The sequence below is a fragment of the Cervus canadensis genome, chromosome 18 (assembly GCF_019320065.1).
Source record: "Cervus canadensis isolate Bull #8, Minnesota chromosome 18, ASM1932006v1, whole genome shotgun sequence".
In the NCBI taxonomy this organism is placed as follows: Eukaryota; Metazoa; Chordata; class Mammalia; order Artiodactyla; family Cervidae; genus Cervus; species Cervus canadensis.
In genome coordinates, this window is record NC_057403.1 from 47,085,561 (window position 1) to 47,108,698 (window position 23,138).

The following is a 23,138-nucleotide window of genomic DNA, read 5'->3' on the forward strand; positions in this document are numbered from 1 at the left end:
GGCTGCAGAAGGAAAGCCAGTGCTCTGTGGCCGCTTCACAGGAGACCCAGCTCCCTCCCGTCCCTTGCGTCAGTCTGGCCGTCCACACTCTCAGGGAAGTCTGGTCTCCTCCTGCCTCCCAGCTCACGTGCCAGGCTTCCCTCCTTCAGACCCCCCATCTGGGGCCATGCTTCTGGGTTCAAAGCGGGTGGAGAAATGGGGTACTGGACCTGTCCACCCGTGAGCTCTTTGTGTGTGTGTATTTTTTAAAAAATTAACTTTTCTACAGTATTGGCTTATAAAACTGTCTGAATCAACTTGTGTAGCCAGGCCAGTTAATTTGGTTGTTCAGGGGAAATGCAGAGGTTTGCGGGGAGATTCGGGAAGTCCTCAGGACCAGGCATGTTTCCTGTCTGAGCCTCAGTCTGCCCACTCGAGAGAGGGAATCCCCGCTGTGCCCGAGTTTGCCCTTCAGACCCTACACCATGTTGACTGAAGTATGATTTAATGGGGCTCACGACGTGCCCGGCCCTTCATTTACCCCTCGAGGATGGGTCATGTCCAGGTTCCAGGTGGTGCTTCAAAGCGTCGTGTTACTGGCTGGCCCGAGTGCCAGGCTGTGACCGTGGCCCAGGGCCTTCTCTGCCCCAGCTCTCAGCCCCTGGCAGCCTTCAACCAGACCCTGGGCACAGCTGCACGCCTTTCCTGGCCATGTTGCTTCCTGCCTCCTCCGGGGTTTCCAGGAGGAAGTGGGGGTTCGGCTGACCCTGCTGATGTCCTTGAGTGAGGAGCTGTTTGCTTCCTGCAGCTTCTTCCTGGGAAGCCCGGGTGAGGCCTCCTCTGGACTTTACGAGGCGTTTAGGCGGGTGGGATGGGTGTGGAGCCCTGGTTTCCGCCTAGAGAGCTCTTGGTCTGTTCGGGGTGGGTTTCTGGGTGGGGGATATTGGTGGGACCACCCTGATGATCTCAGCTACTGTGCGACTTTCCTGTCCATCAGGGCTCAGTGGTCACACAGGACAGAAGTGAGCTCTGGACAACTCAGGCTAGGATGAAGTTTGACAGGAGGATAAGGGAGACCTTAAAAAAGGCTGAGTGCTAAAAAAAAAAAAAAAAAAAGGCTGAGTGCTGAAGAATTGATGCTTTTGCACTATGGTGCTAGAGAAGACTCTTGAAAGTTCCTTGGACTGTGAGGAGATCCAACCGGTCAATCTTAAAGGAAATCAACCCTGAATATTCATTGGAAGGACTGATGCTGAAGCTGAAGCTCCAATACTTTGGCCACCTGATGTGAAGAGCTGACTCATTGGAAAAGACCCTGATGCTTGGGAAGGATTGAAGGCAAAAGGAGAAGAAGGTGGCAGAGGATGAGATGGTTGGATGGCATCACTGACTCAATGGACATGAACTTGAGCAAACTCTGGGAGATAATGAAAGACAGGAAAGCCTGGCACGCCGCATTCCATGGGGTCGCAAAGAGTCAGACAACGACTTGGTGACTGAACAGCAACAACAGGGGAGAGCTGATGGAATGAACAGAAGGAGAATCAGGACCCAGACAGGGTAGCTTCGGAGGTGAAAGGAGCTAGATGGAATGGCTGTTGTTTTCAGGGAGCTGCCCCTGCAGTCAAAGAGCCCCTGCCGGCTCTATCTCCTGTGTTACTTTGCTCAAGGATCCATCTCTGGGGAGATCTGAACAGCTAGCCTGGCTGTGTCCAGGGCAGGGCAGAGCATTTTGACCCACGGTCCATCAAGGTCCAAGTGGATGAGAGATGGTTCCTTTGGGCACAAGGAGGGTGCTGAATCAGAGGATGGGGCGGTGGGTACTGGTGGGCAACACCCTGCCTATCAGGTGGCCCTGGTGGGTTGTCCTGCTGTCTTGGAAGGTCCTGAAGTCCGGGATAAGGGTCAGGGAGGGCTGAAGGTGGAGGAGGCCGTTGCCCATTAGGCTGGCTTTGGGCCCTGGGGTCAGATTCTCCAGTGATGACATCTAGGGCACCAGGATGGGAGGAACCACGCGGGAAACCCCGTTGGCAGTGCCCATGGGGACAGAGGGGCCAAAAAGGACAGAGTTTCCCCCAAGTCCCTCAGCCTGGTGGGGCCAGACCTGGGCGGGACCACGAGGGGCTGACAGCACCGCTTCCCCAAATGCACCTTGGGCACCCCTGCTGGTGTGGCAGGGGGCTTTAAGTAGAATGCATATAAACATTAAAAAAAATTTGCTAATAAACGCACAAGGCACAAAATTAAATACACCTCCAACCGTACACTTCCCCTCCCTAGAGGCCACTGGTGTTACTCGATTCTTGGGCCTAGTTCCGAAGCAGTTCCATGTACGTGCACACGTATGAATAATGTATGTTCTTCCTCCTCTCGTTTTCCAATCTGTTAGACGCGATTGCAGATTGGTTAGTTTAGTGCTTCCTCAGTGCTTTTTAAGTTGGCTTTTTATTGTTAAAGCTGCAGCTGTGGTGGCTCAGAAGGTAAAGACTACCTGCATTCAGGAGACCCAGGTTCAGTCCCTGGGTTGGGAAGTTCCCCTGGAGAAGGGAACGGCTATCCAATCTATGGCCAGAGGAACCTGGTGGGCTACAGTCCATCTGGTCGCAAAGAGTTGGGCACGACTGAGTGACTAACACGTACCCGTGCAGTTTTATTGTTTAAGTTTCACGTACCAGTCATAAGTGTTAGCTCAGGGAAGTTTCAGAAACTGAGTGTATCTGTGTAACCAGCATCAGATGAAGAAAAAACCCAGCCAGCTTCCTAGAGCCTGCTCCATCCCCCCATAGCTCTTCCCAAGGGTAGCACAAAAGTTTTAGGTTTGAATACCTGTGTATTTATTTTAATGTGTTTTTGAAAAAACTAAACCAGCCCATCCAACTTGAGATTTCCCAGGTATTATTGCCGTGCTTCACAAACATTGTGCTGGACCCAAGGCTCTTAACTTGGGGGTCGTCAGAATCACTGGGGTGCTCAATTCCAGGAACAATGATGGGACCAGTCCTGAGGTTACCCCTGGGGATATGGGGGTCTTGTCCAGCAGCTGGAGCTGCTGCTCTTAACCCCAGCCCCACCCCATGCCCCATTTTTTTTTTTACAACAACCATATTATCTTTTAAATTGATTTAAACATTAACTTTTATGATTAAAAGTTTAAAATACATGAACTTTGCATTTGACATTGGATGAATATATTGGTGAGTAACAAATTATTTTCCTCCTAGCAAAATATTTAAATAAAAGCAAAACTAGTACCTAATGAACATGTATGGTGCTTAGTATGTACTAAGCACTCATCCAGACACTTGGTTTATTAAGTGACACCTCACAGAAATCTCATGGGTGTACATTGCTGCCTCTGCTAAGTCACTTCAGTCGTGTCCGACTCTGTGTGACCCCAGAGACAACAGCCCACCAGGCTCCTCCATCCCTGGGATTCTCCAGGCGAGAACACTGGAGTGGGTTGCCATTTCCTTCTCCAATGCATGCATGCATGCTAAGTCGCTTCAGTTGCGTCCGACTCTGTGCGACCCTATGGACAGCAGCCCACCAGGCTCCTCCGTCCACAGGATTCTCTAGGCAAGAGTACTGGAGTGGGTTGCCATTTCCTTCTCCACACGCCCCATTTCTTGTAAGACTTTGGTCATCTGCTGTGGATGCCCTAAAGGACTGGCAGCGAAACTGAAAGGAATGGCTCAACATCTGAGGCAGCACATCCCACTCTATGCCGGTACATCCTCTCCCTTCCCGTAGCCAGTCAGGCCCCAGGTGCCTGGACCCCATGGAGCATAACCAGGTGGAGAGAGTATGGGGATGCCTGGGAGCCCAGCGGTGTGATGTGGGGTTTTCAAGAGTTGGATAAACCGGGTGTGAATCCTAGCTCTGCCACTTGTGGGCTGTGTGACCATGGGTGAGTGTCTTCACCTATCTGATTGTAGGTTTCCTCGCTTGTGAAGTGAGGATGGTTAAAAGCTCCCCTGCAGGGTGACTGTGAGGATTACCCCTGTGAGGGTTGTATGAACCCCCATTGTGTGCAAACACCCAGTCCGGTCATTGGTGTTCATTTGCAGTGAACAATCATCCTTGTCACCGTTTCGGTGATTGTGCATCTTCACCCGTCCGCAGACCAGGAGCTGTAGGGGGAGAGGAGAGCGGGCACAGGGGTCTGCTTCTCTGCCCCTGTGGCATCCATCCCAGATGAGCAAATGGTTCTCAGCGGGGCCCGGGGAACGTAATCTCTCCCTGGCTGGCTGTGGCCAGCCAGCCCCAGGGCAGCTGTCCTGTTCCCAGATCTGGGCTTCCAGGCTCGGTGGCGAAGGCAGGCAGGTTGGACGGGGGCTGGGCAGCTGACAGAGCCTCCAGGGGGGCTTGGAGGCCAGCTGCAGCCCTGGTGTGAAGCAGAGAGCCAAACTGTGCCTTAACCCATTCTGTCCCTGTGAGGATGGCTGCTCTTTGACGCCTTTCCCTTTCAGCTGCCTCATGGGCCCTGTGAGCTCCCTGTTAGACCAGGGGGTCTCCAGCATGCGAGGCAAAGATGCTGTCTGGCCGGTGACAAGTTTACAGTTGTTGTTCAGTTGCTAAGTCGTGTCTGACTCTTTGTGATCCAGCCTCCCCTGTCCTCTTCTATCTCCCAGAGTTTGCTCAAGTTCATGTCCGTTGAGTCGGTGAGGCTAGTCAGTGAAGAAATTTTTTGGGCTTGTTTAAAAGTTGCAGTGGTTCATACATATATTCAGATCTCTGGCTTTCTCAGAAAAGTCAGAAGATCGGAATCACTGAGCATACTCTGGGTGGCAGATTTGACTGGCTGCAGGGTGGGTCGTTCACAGCCCGACTCTCTCCCCCTTCCCCCTCCATATTCACCTCTGGTCCTCCTGAGGCCGTTTGAGATTCTGGTCTAGAGAAGCCTGTCAAGGTCAACTGTAACTTCTTCTAGCTGAGCCTTGAATTCCCCTGGGGTCTCCCTATCTGCTTGACCCCCTCCTATGCCAGCAACCTCACTACCTCCCGAGTGGACCTTCCCTCGTAGCCTCTGCTGAGGGAATCCTATCTATTCCTCCTTGAAATCTCCCTGTAGTGACTTCTACTGGTTGGTCCCGGTTTGACCCCTTGAGGCCACATAGCAAGCTCTGTCCCTCTTCCCCATGACAGCCTTTCAGATGCCTGAAGACAGCTCTGGTGTCCCCCTGCGCCTGCCCCTCTGGGCTGAACAGTGTCCATTCCTTTGCTTTCCCTCCTAAGATGTGGTTTCAAGACCCCCCATCACCCTGGTGCCCCTCCTTGGCCAGCTCCCCCTGGGCCCATGGACTTCTTTCGGCCAGCTTTCCAGAGCCGCCCTGCACACCCAGGGGCCATAAGGGCATGACTGGGATCCCACTTTTGTTTAGAGAAAAAGAAAATGTAATGCATAGAAAGTGTTCTATTAGCCACCCAGAATACCTGGGGCATATCCAAGGGGGCATCAAGGGACAGTTTTATATTGTTTTGTGTGCCCACCTGTCCTTAAAATTTTTTTCCCCCTCTACAGTCTGGGGAATTAAAAAAGTTAAAAAGCCAAGGGCTTGGGGTGAATTCACTTTAACCAGCGGTAACGAGTGCTCCCTGGCTAGAAATGACGACAGAGAAGGAGGTAGGGTGGGGTCCTGGCTTGGAGGAGCTCACAGCCCAGGGCTGCCTCACGTGCTCAGGGACCCCGGCTGAGTTGGGCACTGAGAAGGGAGGAGGAGCGGTAGAGGGCGAGGGGATCTTTTTATGCAGGGGTCTGCATCGGATAGCGGAGATCAGGTGGGGCCTCCGAAGTGGAGGGGGGCGTTTTAGGTGATGGGTGGACCAGTAGCAATGGCCCCAAGGCAGGAGGGCTTGTAGATGCATGGGCTGGAGTTTGGCCGTGTGAGCTGGGGAAGGGTCCCTGCGGGCAGAGGGGCTGGGGGGCTGGATGCAGGCAGAGGACGCTGAAGGTTGTTCTGAAGGTGATGAGCGCGACAGCAAGAGCGGTGAGGACTGGAATGGCAGAGCTGGGTGACTGGCTTTCCCAGTCTGCAGCTGCATGACTGTGAACAAGTCATTTATGATTCTTGAGCCTCAGTTTTCTCATGGTGATGGGGATAAAGGGGCTGTGGGGCGTAAACAGACAAATGCCCTCCAAGCGCGTAGCCTCCTGCCTGGCACCTGGGGCGCCCTGAGGACACTCTGCTCTCCATCTGTCCGAGGCCCTCAGTGTGCTTGTGGGCGCCTTTAAGCCTTATAGTGAAATGGCTGCTGCCCAGTTCTCCATTCCAGTAAGGAAGTACCGACTGCCTTAGCTTCTTGGGGTGCTGCCTCTGTCCCCCACACACCCCTAAACTGGAGTGCATGATCAGCAGTGGCTAGCACAACAGGCCACGCTAACAGCAAGGGCGATCTGGCAGGACGGTGAAAAGAGCCCAGCCTTGGAGTCTGGACGAGGCGGGGGGACACCCAAGTGTGACCTGCAGGCTCTTCCCCCCCCCCCCCCCCCCCCCCCCCCCGCCGACCTCACCTTTCTCTTCTGTGACACGTGACACATGGTGTTGCCCATCCTGACCCAACACCCTCAAGAAGCCCATGTGATTCCTTCTGGCCGAGAATGTGTGTCGAACGCAGTGAAGCTCCGTGTGAACGTTTCTGGGGGAACCTTGGCTGGCCTCTTGAGCTAAGACAGCCACCACCACTGCCGCCTGGGTGGGCACCGTTTACGGGCTTTTACTGATGCTGTGCTGTGCGTCCTCCCACATCATCTCCTTGCCTCGCAGTACCTCCCAGGGCTTGATATTCATGTCAAGCCCTGGGATATTTGACCTAGAGAAACCCAAGGATGGCAGTAAACCACCACCTGGTCTCGCCTGGTTCGTTAGTGTTGGAGCCAGGCCTTGGAGCCCAGGTCTGCCCGATTACAAAGCCTGTGCTCTCAGCTCTTGGAGTTTCCCTACAGGGAAATACAGTGATGAGCTTCCTTGCAGAGGCAGGAAGAAGAGTGGAGACGGAGGCACCCTGGCCAGAGAGCCGGGTGTGGCAGGGCAGGACCAGGGTTCTGGGATGAGCTCCGTGTTACCAAATCCCCTCAGTGGCCGTCCGCAGTGGGGAGAGGAGCCTGTGAGCAAGGGGTCGTGCCCCGGCTTCCAGACTAGTCTGCAGGTCCCCAGGACCCCTCCTGCCCACGTGGCCCTGGCTGCCCGGGGTGTCCGTGGGCCTCTTCCCATGATGGGTGGACTGGTCTTCAGGGTGCACATCCCCAGGGGGTGAGGAGTGCTGTGTGCAGGAGGTGGGGCCCAGGCAGGGCTTGGCTATGTGGGTGCCCCTTCTCAGCAAGGGAAGGAGCTGAGGGTGAAAGAGAAAGCGGGGTGGGCTGTCGGCTGGGGGCGAGTGTGAGAGGAGGCCTGAGGGAGGCCCTGGGTCTTGCCAGCTGCATGGCTGAGCCTGCCTGACGGGCAGTGGGGGAGCTCCCGTGTTTGCCCTGCAGTGGGCCCCTGGAGGCCACTCCTGCTGCAGGCTCCTGGACCTTACTGCCAGCCTTGGGAGCTGCTTCAGGGCCCATGGGCCTTGGTAGTGGCCTTGAAAGGGGTCTGCAAGAGCAGGGGGCCCGGAAGTGTGAACCCTCCCCGAGGCCCCCCAGGAGCCAGGGCGTGTACGAAGGTCTCCTGCGGCCACGTCTCTACGTGCAGGTGCAGGCCGGGGACCGGGGCCCTCGCGAGCCTTCCTCCGGGATGTTCCTTTCTTCCTGCTGTCCATGCTTCTCTCACCTTCCTCGGGGCCCGGGGACAGGGAGGGGCCTGGCTGTGAATTTCGGTTCCCCCTACCCATGAGGTGCACCGCGTGTCACCTGACAGTTCTCTGAGCCTTTGGGCCTGGTCGAGAGGGTAACAATGGATGCTGCGGGGCGCCCGGCCCTGGCTGGCCAAGCCCGGCGTGTGTAGCCGCTCAGCCGCCCTGCTCTGCACTGAGCCGCCTTCCGAGAGCCCCGGGGCCAGCCCCTGCCAGCAGCGGCCCAGATGTGTTTTTTTGGAGGGTGCAGGGGGAGCTTCTCTGTGTGGGTGTCCTCGCATGATGTGTGGGCTCTGATGTTTTGATCCGAGGGAGCCAAACTGATTTTCCTGGCCCATCTCCTCTCTATCCAAAGCAAAAAGTTAAATAAACACAGCCAAGTATTATCACAGGACGCGGGGAAAATGAACTCGGTCCCCACGGGCGGCCCACATCTGGCAGGCTTCGGGCCTCTCAGGACTGTGGGATGAGACAGATGTGGTTGGGGGTAGGAAGGGCTCAGTGTACCCCCTCCCTGGCGCCGCGCTTCCTTCCAGGGCTCTTTACCAGCCTCGGGGCCTGGGGGCTGCAGGCCGCCTGGCTTCAGCTACATCCCTTGCCGTCCCCCTGATCCTTTCTGGGGCCTTGCCTTTGGTGGGGCTCCCTGCTGCGACTTCCTGAGGCTGGTTGCCCCCTGGCTCAGCCAGGTGCTTGCTCTGGGCAGTGGTCCCAGGCTGGTGAGGCCCCAGGCTTGGGCCCCGCCTCATGCAGGGAGGTGACGGGGCACACTTGGGAAGCTACTGACTTGTCCAGATTTTCCATCTCCTGCTCAAGGCACTGGTGGGCCCATGAGCTCCACGCTGGGGTGGGGGGGTTTGTAGTTGGCATGTCGCCTTCCATCCTCTGGCTTCCCTGGACACTCAGTGGTAAAGAATCTGCCTTTAATGCAGGAGACACAGGTTCTATCCCTGGGTTGGGAAGATCCCCTGGAGAAGGGAACGGCAACCCACTCCAGTATTCTTGCTCGGAGAATCCCATGGACGGAGGAGCCTGGTGGGCTATAGTCCATGGTATGGTGAAGAGTCGGACACAACTTAGCAACTAAACATCAACAACAACAATGGCCTTCTTCTGCTCAGGACTATCCTTAAATGAACTTAAATGGGCTGGGTGGATTTCTGGGGATCCCGTATAGGACAACTGTGATGCGGTTTTGGGGTGGGAGGATGTGAAGAGCTATGCCCCCTCCGCATTCATTGCTTTATCAGAGGTCACCTAGTGCCACCCATACCTGTTTTCCCCAGATGTGACCTTCCACATCCCTGAGTCCTGTGGCGATACAGGTGGTTGATAGGGGAATGAGGTGTTTTTTTTTTTTTCCCCCTTTATTCTGTATATGTTTATTCTACTCTTAGGAAAATGTTACTTTATGTGTTTATTCTAATAGCTATTAGAACATTTGTTACTACCACACCAGAATGTGTGATTTCATGAGTAGCACTGCTTAGAAGGAGGTTAGAAGATAAGGTATTTAAGTGAAAGGGGGAAGTTGATGTGGAGAACAGCGTCTGTCATACTCGGTGCAGGAGTGTGAACTGGCCAAGCTCCTGGGGGGGGTCTGGGGAGGCCCAGCCAGTCCTGGGGTCCTCAGGGAGCTGGAGAAGCTCCCACCCTACCCCGAGATGCTCATCTTCTCGGGAACCTTGGGCAGGTTTGGATGATGTGGGGCCTCTCTTGGGGAGACCAGCTGCCAGATGGAGGTGCTCAGGACCTCCTGGAGGCCTCCACGTGCGTTATAACCATGGTGGGTGGGCAGTGGGGCTGAGCTGGGGGGCCCCACCTGTGCCAATGAAATACCCCGCTCCCAAATCAGACTTATGAAAAGTATTGACTCCTTAAACTGTAAAGAGTTATGATTGCCCCTACCCCCGGGACGTCCCTATGGAATTACAGCATGTTTGGAAATGGTCATTACAGTTCATTCCTTGGAAAGGCCTGGGGCTTTTGGTATGAAGAAAGAGATGGTCTGTGTGTTGAAAATGAAATGAAAACACTAACACACACATGCATACCCACATGCACACACACACCAGTTTTCAATAGCAGACTCAGTTTCCTCTTTGCTTTGTGTCTAAGATAAACCACATGTATAACAAGGTACTGATGTTTATTTATAGTATGTTAGCATAGAGAAGAAGTTGTTAAGGGGTCATAAAAAACTTAGTCTCTTACTTTATGGTGCTTTTCTTTAAACGAAAGTGGGAACCAGGCAAGAGAGTGGAATTCTGGTCTGCCCTCCCTTTTTTCCCCACACTAAACTGAAGAGATCTGGGCAGGTGCTGTCTGAGGGGGCAGGGACCCGGGGGCCTTGGTGCCCACCTTCCTGTCCTTAGCTCTCAACAGGCCGCTTCCACGCACCCTTTGCGTGGGATGTCGTCAATGCCCCTCTGTGCATGGCAGAGCGTGCTCTTGGCTTTGTCACCTTCCATCAGAGCTGGACAGCTGGCGGGTGAGAAGCCAGGCTTGCCACTGAAACAGGATGTGGGAGCCAGACCCCATCATAAATTCACATTTATATGCTGTGTGTTTCTGGTTAACGAGACTGTGCAGGGGAGACTGTATGAAATGAAATATATATATGTGAAGAGGGATACTCACCTCAGGGAGAGGCAGGATTAAACATGAGGGCATCCTGGGGGGCCTGGGGCCCTCCAAGTGTTAAGGCCCCACAGGCGGGACCCCAAAGGGAATTTATAGGAAACCTCCCCACCCTGAATGGATTTGCAGGGAGCACAGACACGATAATCCTTTTTAGTGTTCTCGCTGTATACCAGGCACTGGACTAAGCTCTTCACGTGTGTTATTTCACTTTGTCTTGAAAACAAATGGAATTTTATTACCCCTGCCTTAGGAATGGGGAACCAAGACAGAGGCAGAATCCAGTCCCTGGGGAGCAGGGGAGTCTGCCCTAGGCTGGCACACTCAACACTGACTTTGCAGGCTGGTCTCTGGAGGGTTCCAAAAGAGGAGTCATTTCAACCAACCTTCCCCATCAGCTGTGGCTTTTCTGGGAGGGCACAGAAGGCCTGGGAAGCTCAGGCCGTCAGTTACCGTGTACTCAGTACAGGCTGAGAGGCAGGTGGGTTGGCGGTAGTGTGTGAGCTTTGGGGCCACGTGAGATTTGGCTGCAAATCTGAGTTCTACTTCCATTGCTTGTATAATTTAGCTCAGTTTTTGGAAAAATCATTTAGGTCCTGGTTTCTCCTTTGAGATGGACACCATCACCCTTTGTCTGGCCATTGGGAAGATTAAACATAAACATGAAAATGTGCATGAAGAGCATAAATGATTGTTGTTCCTAGTGTCACTGATACATTTCCTCTTGTGTCAAATGAGCTGGCAGATGGGAAGAAGAGGAGAGGTAGGGGGGGTCTCCCTAATGGGACTGAGAGTACAGTTGGAAATAGTACATTATGCTATAGGGTCATTTTTCTTTGCCGGGCACCTTGATGTTGGGCTCAGGACTATATGCTTTCTAAACACCTTCTTATTTTATGCTACCTTGAGGTAGGTTATACACAGAGAGGTTCCTCCATATGCCGATGTCACACATCAATCCGTGCCAGACGGGGGTTTGATCCTAAGGCATCTTTTTTGGCAAACTGCTGCTGCATGATGAGGCTCACTGGAGGGCAGGGCCAGGGTAGTCAGGGAGAGGATCTTGAGGAGGTGGACAGTGGTGGTTATGTAGCTGGTGGTCAGGATGACCTTGGGAGCCTGGGCAAGAAGCTTGAAGCCCTGGGCCCATAAAGCAGGATCCAAAGTAGGGCTGGGTAGGGCCAAGTGGAGCTGCTTTAGATTCCCCCAGGTTTATACTGGATTGGCCAAAATGTTCTTTTGGGTTTTCCCATAAGATTGTACCAAAAACGGGAATCAACTTTTTGGCCAACCCAATATATTTCTTTGCCTTATTGTTGTTTAGTCACTCTTTGCGTCCCCATGGACTGCAGCACATCAGGCTTCCCTATCCTTCAATGTCTCCCGGAGTTTGCACAAACTTATGTCCTTTGAGCTGGTGATGCCATCCAACCATCTCATCCTCTGTCACCCCCTTCTCCTCCTGTCCTCAATCCCAGCATCAGGGTCTTTTCCAATGAGTTGGCTCTTCGCAGCAGGTGGCCAAAATGTTGGAGCTTCAGCATCAGTCCCACCAATGAATATTCAGGATTGATTTTCTCTGATTGACTGGCTTGCTCTCCTTGCTGTCCAAGAGAGTCTCAAGAGTCTTCTCCAACACCACAGTTCCAAAGCATCAATTCTTTGGCACTCATCCTTCTTTATGGTCCAGGTCTTGTGAGAGTCCATACATGACTTCTGGAAAAACTGTAGCTATGATTATATGGACCTTTGTCGGCAAAGTGATACCTCTGCCTTTTTTTTTTTTTATACCTCTGCTCTTTTAATAAGCTGTCTAGGTTGGTCATAGCTTTTCTTCCAAGGAGCAAGTGTCTGAATTTCACCATCTAGTGATTTTTGAACCCAAAAAAATAAAATCTGCCACAGTTTCCACTTTTTTTCCCATCTATTTGCCATGAAGTGATGGGACTGGATGTGATGATCTTAGTTCTTTGAATGTTGAGTTTTAAGCCAGCTTTTTCATTCTCCTCCTTCACCTTCATCAAGAGTCTCTTTAGTTCCTCTTCCCTTTCTGCCATTAGAGCAGAAATAGATTGCTTTAAGTCCTAGACCTGTCCTCCTGGTGATGAGGTGCTCAGGTGGCCGGGGTGTGGACAGACTAATGAGAGGGTGCATAGAGTCTCAGCCCTTCTTGAGCCCTGGCTCCGTGTGAGTGCTCATGGAGGACAATGGCATCATTTGAAGTGTTAGTTTCTTCTCTTTTCAGCAAGTGGCCAGGGAATCATGAAGTTAAATAAATGGGATTGTGATGTGACCCTGTCATGAGATCTGGGCTCCTCAGAGGGTCTGAGCTTTATGAGGGGGCTGGCGTTGGGGGCTCAGGTGGCTTTAGCTTTGGCTACAAGGAGGCTATACTATTCCATTCCATGACGCCCCCAGCCCCTCCCCATCCCCATCCCCGCTGGAGAGGAACCTGGAGAGGGTGGGCCTGCTGGTTGGGTTTGCTTGCCCCCAGCCATGGTCATTTTGCCCCAAGCCTCATGCCAGAGCTGGCCATGGACTATGCTCTACAGCACATCTGTGTGAATTAGAAAAAAGGTCAGCTATGCCTTTGTGTCTGGAAAATCTCATGGACAGAGGAGCCTGGTGGGCTGCAGTCCATGGGGTCGCAAAGAGTTGGGCACGACTGAGCGACTAACACTTACTTACTTATGCCTTTGTGTAAAAGCAAGGGGTCCCGCCTCCTCGGGCATCCATAGCCCTGCACCAGGACACACTGCTTAGGGCACAGCTGCTGCTGCTGCTGACAAGTCTCTTCAGTCGTGTCCGACTCTGTGCGACCCCATAGACGGCAGCCCATGAGGCTCCCCCGTCCCTGGGATTCTCCAGGCGAGAACACTGGAGTGGGTTGCCATTTCCTTCTCCAATGCATGAAAGTGAGAAGTGAAAGTGAAGTCTCTCAGTCGTGTCCGACTCTTAGCGACCCCATGGACTGCAGCCCACCAGGCTCCTCTGTCCATGGGATTTTCCAGGCAAGAGTACTGGAGTGGGGTGCCATTGCCTTCGCCGGCTTAGTGCACAGCCTGTGGGCTACATTTCAACCCTCTCTCACCACCTCTGCTGGGCCCCTTGTGCAGTGCACAACTTGGACACCCACATAGAGTAGTCTTTCCTGCTTTCCACTTTTTCGTTTGTTGAGTTTGTTTAGTATCAAGTCAGGAGTGATGCTCCATTTTATGTTTGATAAGGAGAGTCTGGGCTCTCAGCGTGTCCTTTACTTTCCTGGTCCCTGGCCTGCTGTGGGTGAGAGGGTCTCCCTAGGGATGAGCCGAGGCTTCCATGTGCTCCTTGCCGGGGTCCCCACCTCTGCTGGGCAGGGATGCCTTTAGGGAGTCTGTCAGGCCAGGGTGGGCCCGGCCCACCCTTCCCTAAGGATAAGATGGCCTGGGGGCCAAAGCCAGAAAGCGTGCAGAGGTCCCTTAGGACCCTGGAAACAACAGCCAGAGGTGAGGCCAGCTGAGAAGCCTCCTCGAATAAAATCTTTTTTTTTTTGGCAGGGGAGGGGCAGTTGTTCTAGATCTTTGTCATGAAAACTATGGATCCTTTCCCCAGAAAAGTGCCCAGCTGTGTACATATCCAGAAACTTACATCCAGGGACAGGATCCTTCTCAGATCCTCAAAGACAGGCTGAGCAGCTGCCTGGTGTGGATCTGGGGGAGGGAAGGGGGCCTTCTGGGCTCTGCTGGCCCTGCTGGAGGCCTCTCTGGCCCTCGGATCAATGCCTGCTCTGTCACTTGTTCACCTCCCGACACTGCCTCAGTTTCCAACACTTGAATGTTCTTGCCTCTTCCCTGCGCCTTGTCTGTCAGCCCAGGTCCTGCCTGATTTTGAGTAATCCCACAGCCCTGCCCTGGTTCAACTGCCAGGGTGTTCACAGCCCCTCACCACAGCCCCTTGCCTCCCCTTTCTTTCCCCTTCCCCAGCTCCAGCTCCTCTGCTTCTTCAAGGTAACGGGGAGCCCTGGGGAGAGGACCCTCCTCCCCAGGCCAGGACCAAGTGCCCCCTTAGCACCGCTTGCCCCTGCTGCTGGGTTCCTGAAGAGGCCCAACACACAGGCTTTGGGTCTCCCTGGCATCTCATTGATGGTCATCAAGGTGCACAGAGGGCAGGCCATGGGTGCTCCCAGAGTAGGGGGCTGTGGTCACTCATGAGCCTGCTGCTGAGCTGGGGAGACAGCGTCTGGTGGGGCTCACAGGTGTATACACCCACGGGGAGTCAGCCATCCACAACTTGTGACCCCAGAGAGGAGAGAGAACTTGGAATTTTGATTCCTCAGAAGCCCTGAGACAGCCTCAGAATCTTTCTTAACACACTCCAGGAACCACGGTGAATATTCTCTGTGCCGTCTTCCATGTGAGCGTAAGCCCTGTACCTCCGTGCCTTGCATGCATACTTTGTCTTGGTTCCCTGCCGTGTGTACACACTTGCAGCTGCCCCCCGCCGCCCTGTGTTCACACTGACTGTGTGCCCCCTCCCCATGTTTACACACTTGTCCCCCTTCCTCTACTCCCTTCGTGTACCCACTGGCCTTACATGGACCACCACCTGCTTGCAGATGCCCGTCACTCACAGGAGTGTGTCTCCCTGGGTTTCCCTCGAGACTGGGCAAGGCTGAGGGGGTGTGTGTTTTGGCCTCAGTGATGCCACATATCTTATAAATTAAAAAGTTAGAGTCTGGAGCCTGCGGAAGTCCGCAGAAAGCGCCAAGCTCCCCTTGCCGGCTGGGCCGCCCCTCTGGGTGTTGTGTGTACTGGACGCTGTGCTGATCAAATTTTCTCTGTTCTGCTCACGCCTCGATGTTCATTGTGCTTCTCTAGTGGAATCCTGCTTTGGGGATGGCTCGGCCTCCCCTCCCAGTTCCCCCAGCAAGCGCCTGGCTCCAGCTGTAGGGCGGGCCTTCTTCCCTCTGTGCCTGCTGCCCCTGCCAGTTAGCTTGTTGTTGAAGAGACCTGCCTGGGCAGAAGAGGCCAACTGGAGGGGAGGAGAAGCTTCTCACGTTCAGTGTCGGGTAGTGCGGGGCCGCGTGATGGTGGTAGTGGCATTGGGCGTTACTTCTTCTCATCAAGAATCTATAGAGGACAGTGTATTTATGCCTTCAAAAAGATGTGGGCCAGCAGTCTTCAGAAAGCATGTTCGTGTCCATGTCACTAGGCGAGCTGGCCTGTGGGCTCCTCGCTGGGAGGGATGTGGTTCTGGGGGTGCTGGTGTATGATGCAGCTGTTTACCCATAATGACGTTCGCCACTTTGAAACTCCCTAGCCAGGGCATTCGTCTGCTCTCCCCCTCTTCCCACCTCTGCAGGCTTATTGTCCCCTTGAATCCTGCCAAGAGCTCCAAAAGAGCAGATGTTTTCTCCTTCTCCTTCCCATGAAGATGGAAGTCAGATCTTAGGGAGGGAGGGATTGGGCATCTTGGGGATATCCTCCAGTTCAGTGACTCGGGAGGTCACACTTCCCAACCAAGGAACACTGAGTCACCCAAACATGGGACCTTCTGCCCTGATCCTGGGAGTATGTTGAGGGCAAAGGAAGAGCTGGGAACCTTGCATTCATGTCTTGGAGCTTGTGGTTGACAAGGTCTAGGGACCCACGGCAGATCGTGTTGAAAGTGTCCTATGAAATGGGACCATGGTGACCTTACACACTGGCAGCAACCTCTTAATAGAAGCAATACCTATATTCCATTTTAAAGTGAATAAACAATGAAATGTGAAGGAAACGGACTTTTAGGTGTAGCCATGAAAACTGCTGCTCCCCTCATGTACGGCCTGCTTCTGATCGTTCTAGCGTTATCTGCCTGTGTTTCGGAGGCTGTTTGGCTGCAGTCAGCCTAGTGAGTGATATCAGTTTTGTCTGACTCAAGGTCTTAATTCATATTTACAAAACTGCATATTTGAAAACCCCACCCCAGCTGTAACTGGCTAAGTCAAACAACCCAGATCCCAATCCAGATCGTCTCTGCATTTCATTGTCTCAGATGCTGGGTTTCTCCTCTTAGGATGCAAATCTGGGAAGGAGGGCTCTTGGTTAGCAGTCCTTGGCCTCTGCTCAGTGACAAGGATGTGCCCTCCTGGGCAAGCTGTTTCTAAAGCTTAAAAGAAAACCTGTCCTGAGAGGCTCTGTGGGGAGGGGGAAAGATCAGGGGTAGAGGATAAAAGAGGGGCAGGGCTGTTAATTGGACTGGGCTGGGCTGGACTTGTTAATCCCAAAAGTTGTTCCCGTCTCGGCGCCAAACCCACCTGAGTGCTTGAGTCTCTGTTCCAGTGGATGACAGCCATCATCCCATGGAATCTTCCCAATAACCTGTGGCTTAGGTACCATTTTTGCCTCTGCTTTTGAGATGGGAGAACTGAAGCCTAGAGATTAAACAGTTTACTCATGGTCGTTCAGCTAGCTTCCCAGGTGTCACGAATGGTAAAGAATCCACCTGCCAATGCAGGAGACATAAGAGATGCGGGTTTGATCCCTGGGTCAAGAAGATCTCTTGGAGAAGGAAATGGCAACCTTTGCCCCTCACAGGAGCAGAGTGAAGACCCAGACCCTGGCCTGGAAAATCCCAGGGACAGAAGAGCCTGGCGGGCTACCGTTCATAGGGTCGCAAAGAGTCAGACAGGACTGAAATGACTTAGTGTGCATATGCATACAGCTAGTTCGAGGCAGAATTGGGATTTGAATCCAGCGTCTGACCACAAGCCAGCCTGCTTGTTCCTCCCCCAGGTTGACTGCCCTGCATACGTGTACATGCCTTCTGAAGGGCGGGGTGGGCTGCTGCTTTCTAGTCCCCAGTTGCTAGGATTCTGGATAGGGTCCTCTGTGTCTCAGGTGGACACACGAGCAGCCTTTGAGATGGACAGCCATGGGTTTCAGCCCCAACTCTGTACGGACTTTTTCTAGCGTAGGACCTCAGGCCCATCCTGCCACCTCTCAAAGTCTGATGACAGGGATTAAACACCCTGGGTGCGGGGCCTGGCTCACCGTGTGTGCCCATGGAGAGACGGCGACACTGCAAAGAGAACTGGGTGGGACATGGTGGCTTCGGCATGCGCGTGTACAGAACTTCAGAGCCCGTTAAATCTGAAAAACACTGTGTATGCACATTTTTGGCTTAGACAGAGTTCCATTTTACAAAGTCCATAACCCAGCTTTAATATTATTACATGCCCCAGACTGGGATTAATTCCAGGATAAGAGTTTTATTATGCTGTATAGAATTTCTCCCGTGTTCTCCTAGTGCATGGCCAGCACCTCCAGCCGCCTGGTCTCACACACCAGGACGTGGGGTGGTGGGGACACTCCGTCCCTCCCCAGCTCGGTTCTCTGGGCTTGGGGTAGAGTGGAGAGGTGAGTTGCATTGTACCGTCGCTGGCCCAGGACTTCTGACCACGGGAGAATCAACTCCAGCGTGTCCTGAGTGTCTGTGGGTCAGCTCTCAGTGTAGAGGATAGCACCCGACGCTTTGCCAACCTCTGAGAGTGTCTGTTTCTTGGAATAATCGAGAAAGCGTTCACATCTCAGTGGTGATCTGAGGGGCTCTTGGTAGGAGGTCAGTGTCTGGAGGACCAGGGAGAGGTCTGGGTCTTCACTCTGCTCCTGTGAGGGGCAAATGGCTTTATCTCAAGTGGATACTCTGATTATAGATAGTAATGGCCTGTAGCTCTGTGTGGACAAAGAATCTGATTCTGCATCTGATTCGAGGCAGTGCTGTGATTGATTTGTGATGTCTGCTAGGGGCACAAGGATGGGGGAACCATACAGATACGGCGCTTATTTGCGGTTTAGGTTTTGTTCTGAGTATTTTACATCTCTGTGAAACCAGCAAAAGTCTCTTTGTAGACTTGATCCTTTCACCCTTGACCATGGGTATCATAGGGACTCCCTCGGGACTCCTCCAAACGATCCTTCCTCCTTGCCCTGTGTCCTGCACACACAACCCCCACCCCGCACCCTGCCCTGCCACCAACGACCTGTTTGCACAACTTCAAAACTCACAGGCCCGTCTCTGTTGTCTCTTTCAGTTGAAGAGGGGGAGGCCTCGGACTTCTCGCTGGCCTGGGATTCCTCCGTGACAGCATCAGGTAAATGCCCAGGGGCCGGTGGGAAACTTGGTGGGGTCCTGGGGGGCTGGCTCAGGAACTCAGAAAGCCACCCAGCTGGTTATGGAAGTCATATTCTTCCCGTCACATTCCTGTCTCCAGTCCAGATTACCCCGTGCAACGTGATTTTTATATCAGTTCCATATGGTCAATAAAATCTATTACATACGGAGACTAATATGCCCTTATTCCCCCGGGGGCCATGTTCCCCTCTTGTGGGCACATTCAGTTGGGCCACCACACCCCCACTACGCAGGCTTTGAAGCTCTCTGCCATGGGCGTCGCTGCACATTCATTCCAGCCTAATTGCATAAAAGCCACTCTAATAGGACCTTTAAACTCCAATCGAAATCAGAATTCCTTTATTTGCCTTCCTGGAAGGGGCCGCATCGCACTCTCGGGCGGGCAGACCTGAGCCCACACCTCCAGGGGGAGGTAAGAAGGAGCGGTCAGGGTGGTGGGGGGCATGGCCATTGGAGGGTGATGGGGGTGACTCGGCCGTCAGGGGACTTGGGTTTTCCCGCTCAGTTCTGCCCTTGCCTGAGTGCCTTCTGGTGCCTCAGTTTCCCCAGCTATAAAAAGAGGTGGATGAATGAGGTTTGTCTCCCTGTAAAGTTCTAGAATCTGGAGCTGCCCATGGAGCTTGGGATTGCAGCTGGCTTGGGGTCTTTGGGAGCTCCGGAATGGAGGGCGCCGCTCTCCCATTTGCTGCGCAAGTTGTCAGCCTCTGTTGACAGCAGGGCCCTTGTTCCCAGTCCAGCAGGCCCCAGACTCTCCTGCCTTGTCCCCTGTCCCGGGATCCTGATCAGCCGTCTCCAGTTCCACAGGGGAGAACCATGGGCCTGAGAAGACCTGTGAGGGAGCCATCTAGTTCAGCCCTCTTCTCTTTTAGGTGTGGAAATTGAGGCAAGGAGGGAGCTATGCTCTGGGTCAGTCGTTCCAGAAACAAGGTGTTAGGCGTCAGGCATACCAACACTTAACACTCAAACGGTAACACATCGAATTTGTGATTTTATGGCTGTGTGTGATTTAAGACGATGCGGAAGTCATTAAAGTGGGAAAATTGTGTTGACAAAGTTTTTAAGTAATGAGGCTTGGATTCAGGAAAAAATCATGAAGATGGTTCCCAGGTGACTAAAATCTGGGGAATGCTGGTAAAGACTGAGCTGAAGGCAAGTGGGGAGCCAGTACTTGAAACCAGGTTCCTGGACTCCTGGTCCAGGGCTGTCTGCAGCGAGACCTGTGCTGTGTGGAAGGTCAGAAGGGTCCTGGTTGGGTCCTGGCTGACTCAGGTTTGGGCAGTTCGGTGTCCTCAGGTGCCTGGTCCTTGGTGACAGGGGCTCCCTCCAGGGCAGGGGCCTTGTCTGAAGCCAGGATGGGGAGGTGCTCAGATTCTCAGGAGGAGAGCCCTGAGTTAGGACAGGCCTTGGGGTCCACACTGTAGGTAGGATAGGGGGAGGTGCTGGGTGACCCATGTCCTCTGTCTGTGCGGTTGAGATACATTCCCCACGGTCGTCGGAACACAGCGAGGTTGTGAAACTCCACGTCTCATCCAGGCGTCCTGACGGATGTGGGGGTGCATGTGCTCAGGCTTGCAGCCAGCTCTGATGAGGGTCCCCGCTGTGCTCCAAACCCCACACCAGAAAAGCGCCCAGCCTGGCATGTCCATATAAGGTCCTCCCTCCCGGCTGTTTTCCCAGTGGTGCCGGCGGCGATGAGGACCGACCAGGACAGCAGCAGGATGCAGGAGGGCGCCGACAGTGTGGTGGGTGGGGAGATCTGTGCAGGGGTGTCAGGGCCCGGGTGCATCTCCAGGGCCGGCCTGTAGAAGGCAGGGGCGACGCCGAGGGGCTGTGTAGGGGCCTGGGGTCCATGATGCTCTGATGCTACAGGGGAATGACCAGCCTTAGGGTCTTTGGGTGCTCTTGGGAGTGGTGAAGGTCGTGCGCTTTGCAAGTTTCCAGCCAAGAGCTGAGCGCACCCTACATGCGCAGGCAGGGGGAGGTGCGCCACTCCTCGTGAGTCCCTCCGGCCCTCAGGGACTCCCTGGTGCCGGTCAGCTTTCGTCTGCTCGGAGGTGGGAAAGGGAGGGCCGAGCATCCCGGGCATCGGATAATCCATAGCCGGGCAATGGATTGTTCTGTTTCCTTTGGCCCGATTCTGATTATTTCTTTTTCACAGTGCATGCACGTGATAGATTTTCCTTCCCAGTCCTCTTGGACTCGGGCTATTAAAGTCAGCTTGTATTCCCTGAGCACAGGACTTGTGAGATGGCGCGCGTCCCGGGTGGCAGGATGAGGCCGGTGGGGGAGGCAGTCCTGGACGTGGGGCCTGGCGTTTCGTGAGCACATACTTGGTCTGTGCCAGGACACGGAGCAAACGTTTTACCCCCCAGGGTTGCACTGAGCCATCATGACAAGCCTGGGAGCTGGGTGGTGTTTCCAGCAGCAAGTCCACAGCTTCTCCGTGGGCTGGTTTGGGGCTGCCATCTGGTAGAGGACAGGGCCAAAGGCCTGGCTGAAGCTGCTTTAGAATAACGCTTCTCATTAAGCTGAGAAAATGTCACTTGGCTGCATCAGAGAATGGGGGCAGGTGCCAAAGAAGATTATGGGGGAGCAAAGCCTCCCCAAGCCACCCTTGGCACCGTCACTGAGAACTGCCGTCCTCATTTGGTGGATGAGGGAAGGAGGCTTGGAATGGTGCGGTCGCAGACCTGCCGTCCCCAGCCATGATGCTGCCGAGCAGTGACTCGAACCCAAGTCCTCCTGCCCCCAGAGCCTGGGGTGTAACCTCCGCGCTGCCTGCCCCTGGGAAGTAGATAGCTGAGCAGAGACTTGAGGCCTCGTGGGGGCTTTACAGTGGTCCCTGGAGGCAGAGGGCCCAAGGGTGGCCATGGAGGGCCTTTGGCTCATCAGACCGGAGGAACGCAGGGTGAGGTGAAGAGGGAGGCAGAGAGCATCTTACTGGGAGTGCAGAGCTGTGAACAGCGGGCAGCTCCTCTGTGTGGGGCAGCTCCTCCTCCTCTCCCTGGGGTGCCAGCATCCCCCTGCCCGCTTTTCCTGGCTCCGGGAGCATGATGGAGAACTGCAATAAAGAAGCAGGAGGCACAGTGGCCTCTGCTGCCCCTAGGGACCAAGTGGCTACCGCCCCCAGGAGCAACCTGGCCTGCTCTGCTTGTGCCCTTGAGTCGGGGCCCTGGCAGTGATGGAGAGCCCCGCCTGGCAGGGAGGGGAGCAGGGTAAGCGGCTCCCAGCAGTTCTCCCTTCTGGCCAGGGCGTCACGGGAGGAGTGGGCCTGACCTTGCCTCTCCGAAGGCAAAGATGGGGCTGCTGGTGGCAGAACCTGGGGGAAGGAGACTGTGTTCAGAGCTGAGGTATGGGGGTGCCTGGTGGGTGTGGAGTTTTAACTAATTTCCCATTGCGTCCTGTTTTTTTCCTGATCCATAAAAAGGGGGATGAAGGGACAGTGTCTTGTGTGCGTGCTAAGTCACTTCAGTCGTGTCCAACTCTGTGCAACCCTATGGACTGCAGCCTACGAGGCTCCTCTGTCCATGGGATTCTCCAGGCAAGAGTACTGGAGTGGGTTGCCATGCCTTCCTCCAGGGGATCTTCCCCACCCAGGGATTGAACCCTTGTCTCTTATGTCCCCTGCATTGGCAGACAGGTTCTTTACCACTAGCGCCACCTGGGAAGCCCCAAGCATCCAGTGGAAGGAAGTGTAGATTCTCTTCCCAAATGCACAGAGCATTGTGCATGTGGTTTTGGGGGTGGGGTCATAGATTACTCGCAAGCTCTTCTTCCTTCCTTGCCAGGCCATGATTTCAAACTCCTTAGGGAAGTGTGAGAGTCCTTTGTGAAAGCCCACAAGGGTCCCAAGCTCACAGGCCCGCCTGGGGCAGGCTGGTGGCACAGGTGAGCGGGCAGGTGGCAGGGAGGCGGCGCTGTGCACTGCACCCCAGGCCTTGCCACCGGGACAGCCGTACCTCAGTGCCAGCTGATTGTGGCAGGGCACCTGGGCCCAGAATCCCCACGTCATCTGAGTTTTAAAAAGAGAAGCCAGAGAGCTGGATTTTTATGTGGTGTTCTTAGATTAAAAAATTAACTCAAGTCTTTTTAAAGCAGCTCATATTGAGATATGAGGGTTCCAGTGTTTTCCACATCCTCATTAATACATGTAATTTTCCTTCTTTGGTGGATTCTAGCTTTCCTAGATATGAAATGCGATCTCATTTTGGTCAATCGGTATATTTGAAAAAACACTGCTCAGGCCAAAGAGTGTCCCTCTGCCAGCTGATTTCATTCTGGCCACCATTAGAAGGTTGCCAAATGCATCTCTACCCAGGGGCCACTTTCCAGGCTTGACTTTCCAGGCCTCGCTGCGTCCCACCGCCTGCCTCCAGCCCAGCTCAGTGGGGGAGGTCCTTCCTCCCTCAGTGCTTTTCTCTCTTCCTCCAGGCCCTTTGGAATGAACCATCTGAGTGGCGGGCACCAGGATGGTGGTAGCCTACAGTGTGGGGTTTCAGGGAAGCAGCCCAACCATGCTCAGCTTTGCCTCCCTTCTGCTGGCCTCTGAGCCTGAGCTGGGAGACGAAGGGGCTCATCTTTGTGTAACTGCCTCA

At 54.0% G+C, this 23,138-nt stretch overlaps 1 protein-coding gene across 1 annotated transcript in view; it reads left to right on the forward strand.

Annotated features, from left to right (window-relative positions):
* The window catches only part of ZNF423 (zinc finger protein 423), a 341,617-nt gene that overhangs the window by 38,961 nt on the left and 279,518 nt on the right, over positions 1–23,138 (forward strand). The window contains exon 2 of the mRNA XM_043434686.1: positions 18,443–18,502. Coding sequence (XP_043290621.1) covers positions 18,443–18,502 — 60 coding nt within the window. The remainder of the gene's footprint in view (positions 1–18,442; positions 18,503–23,138) is intronic.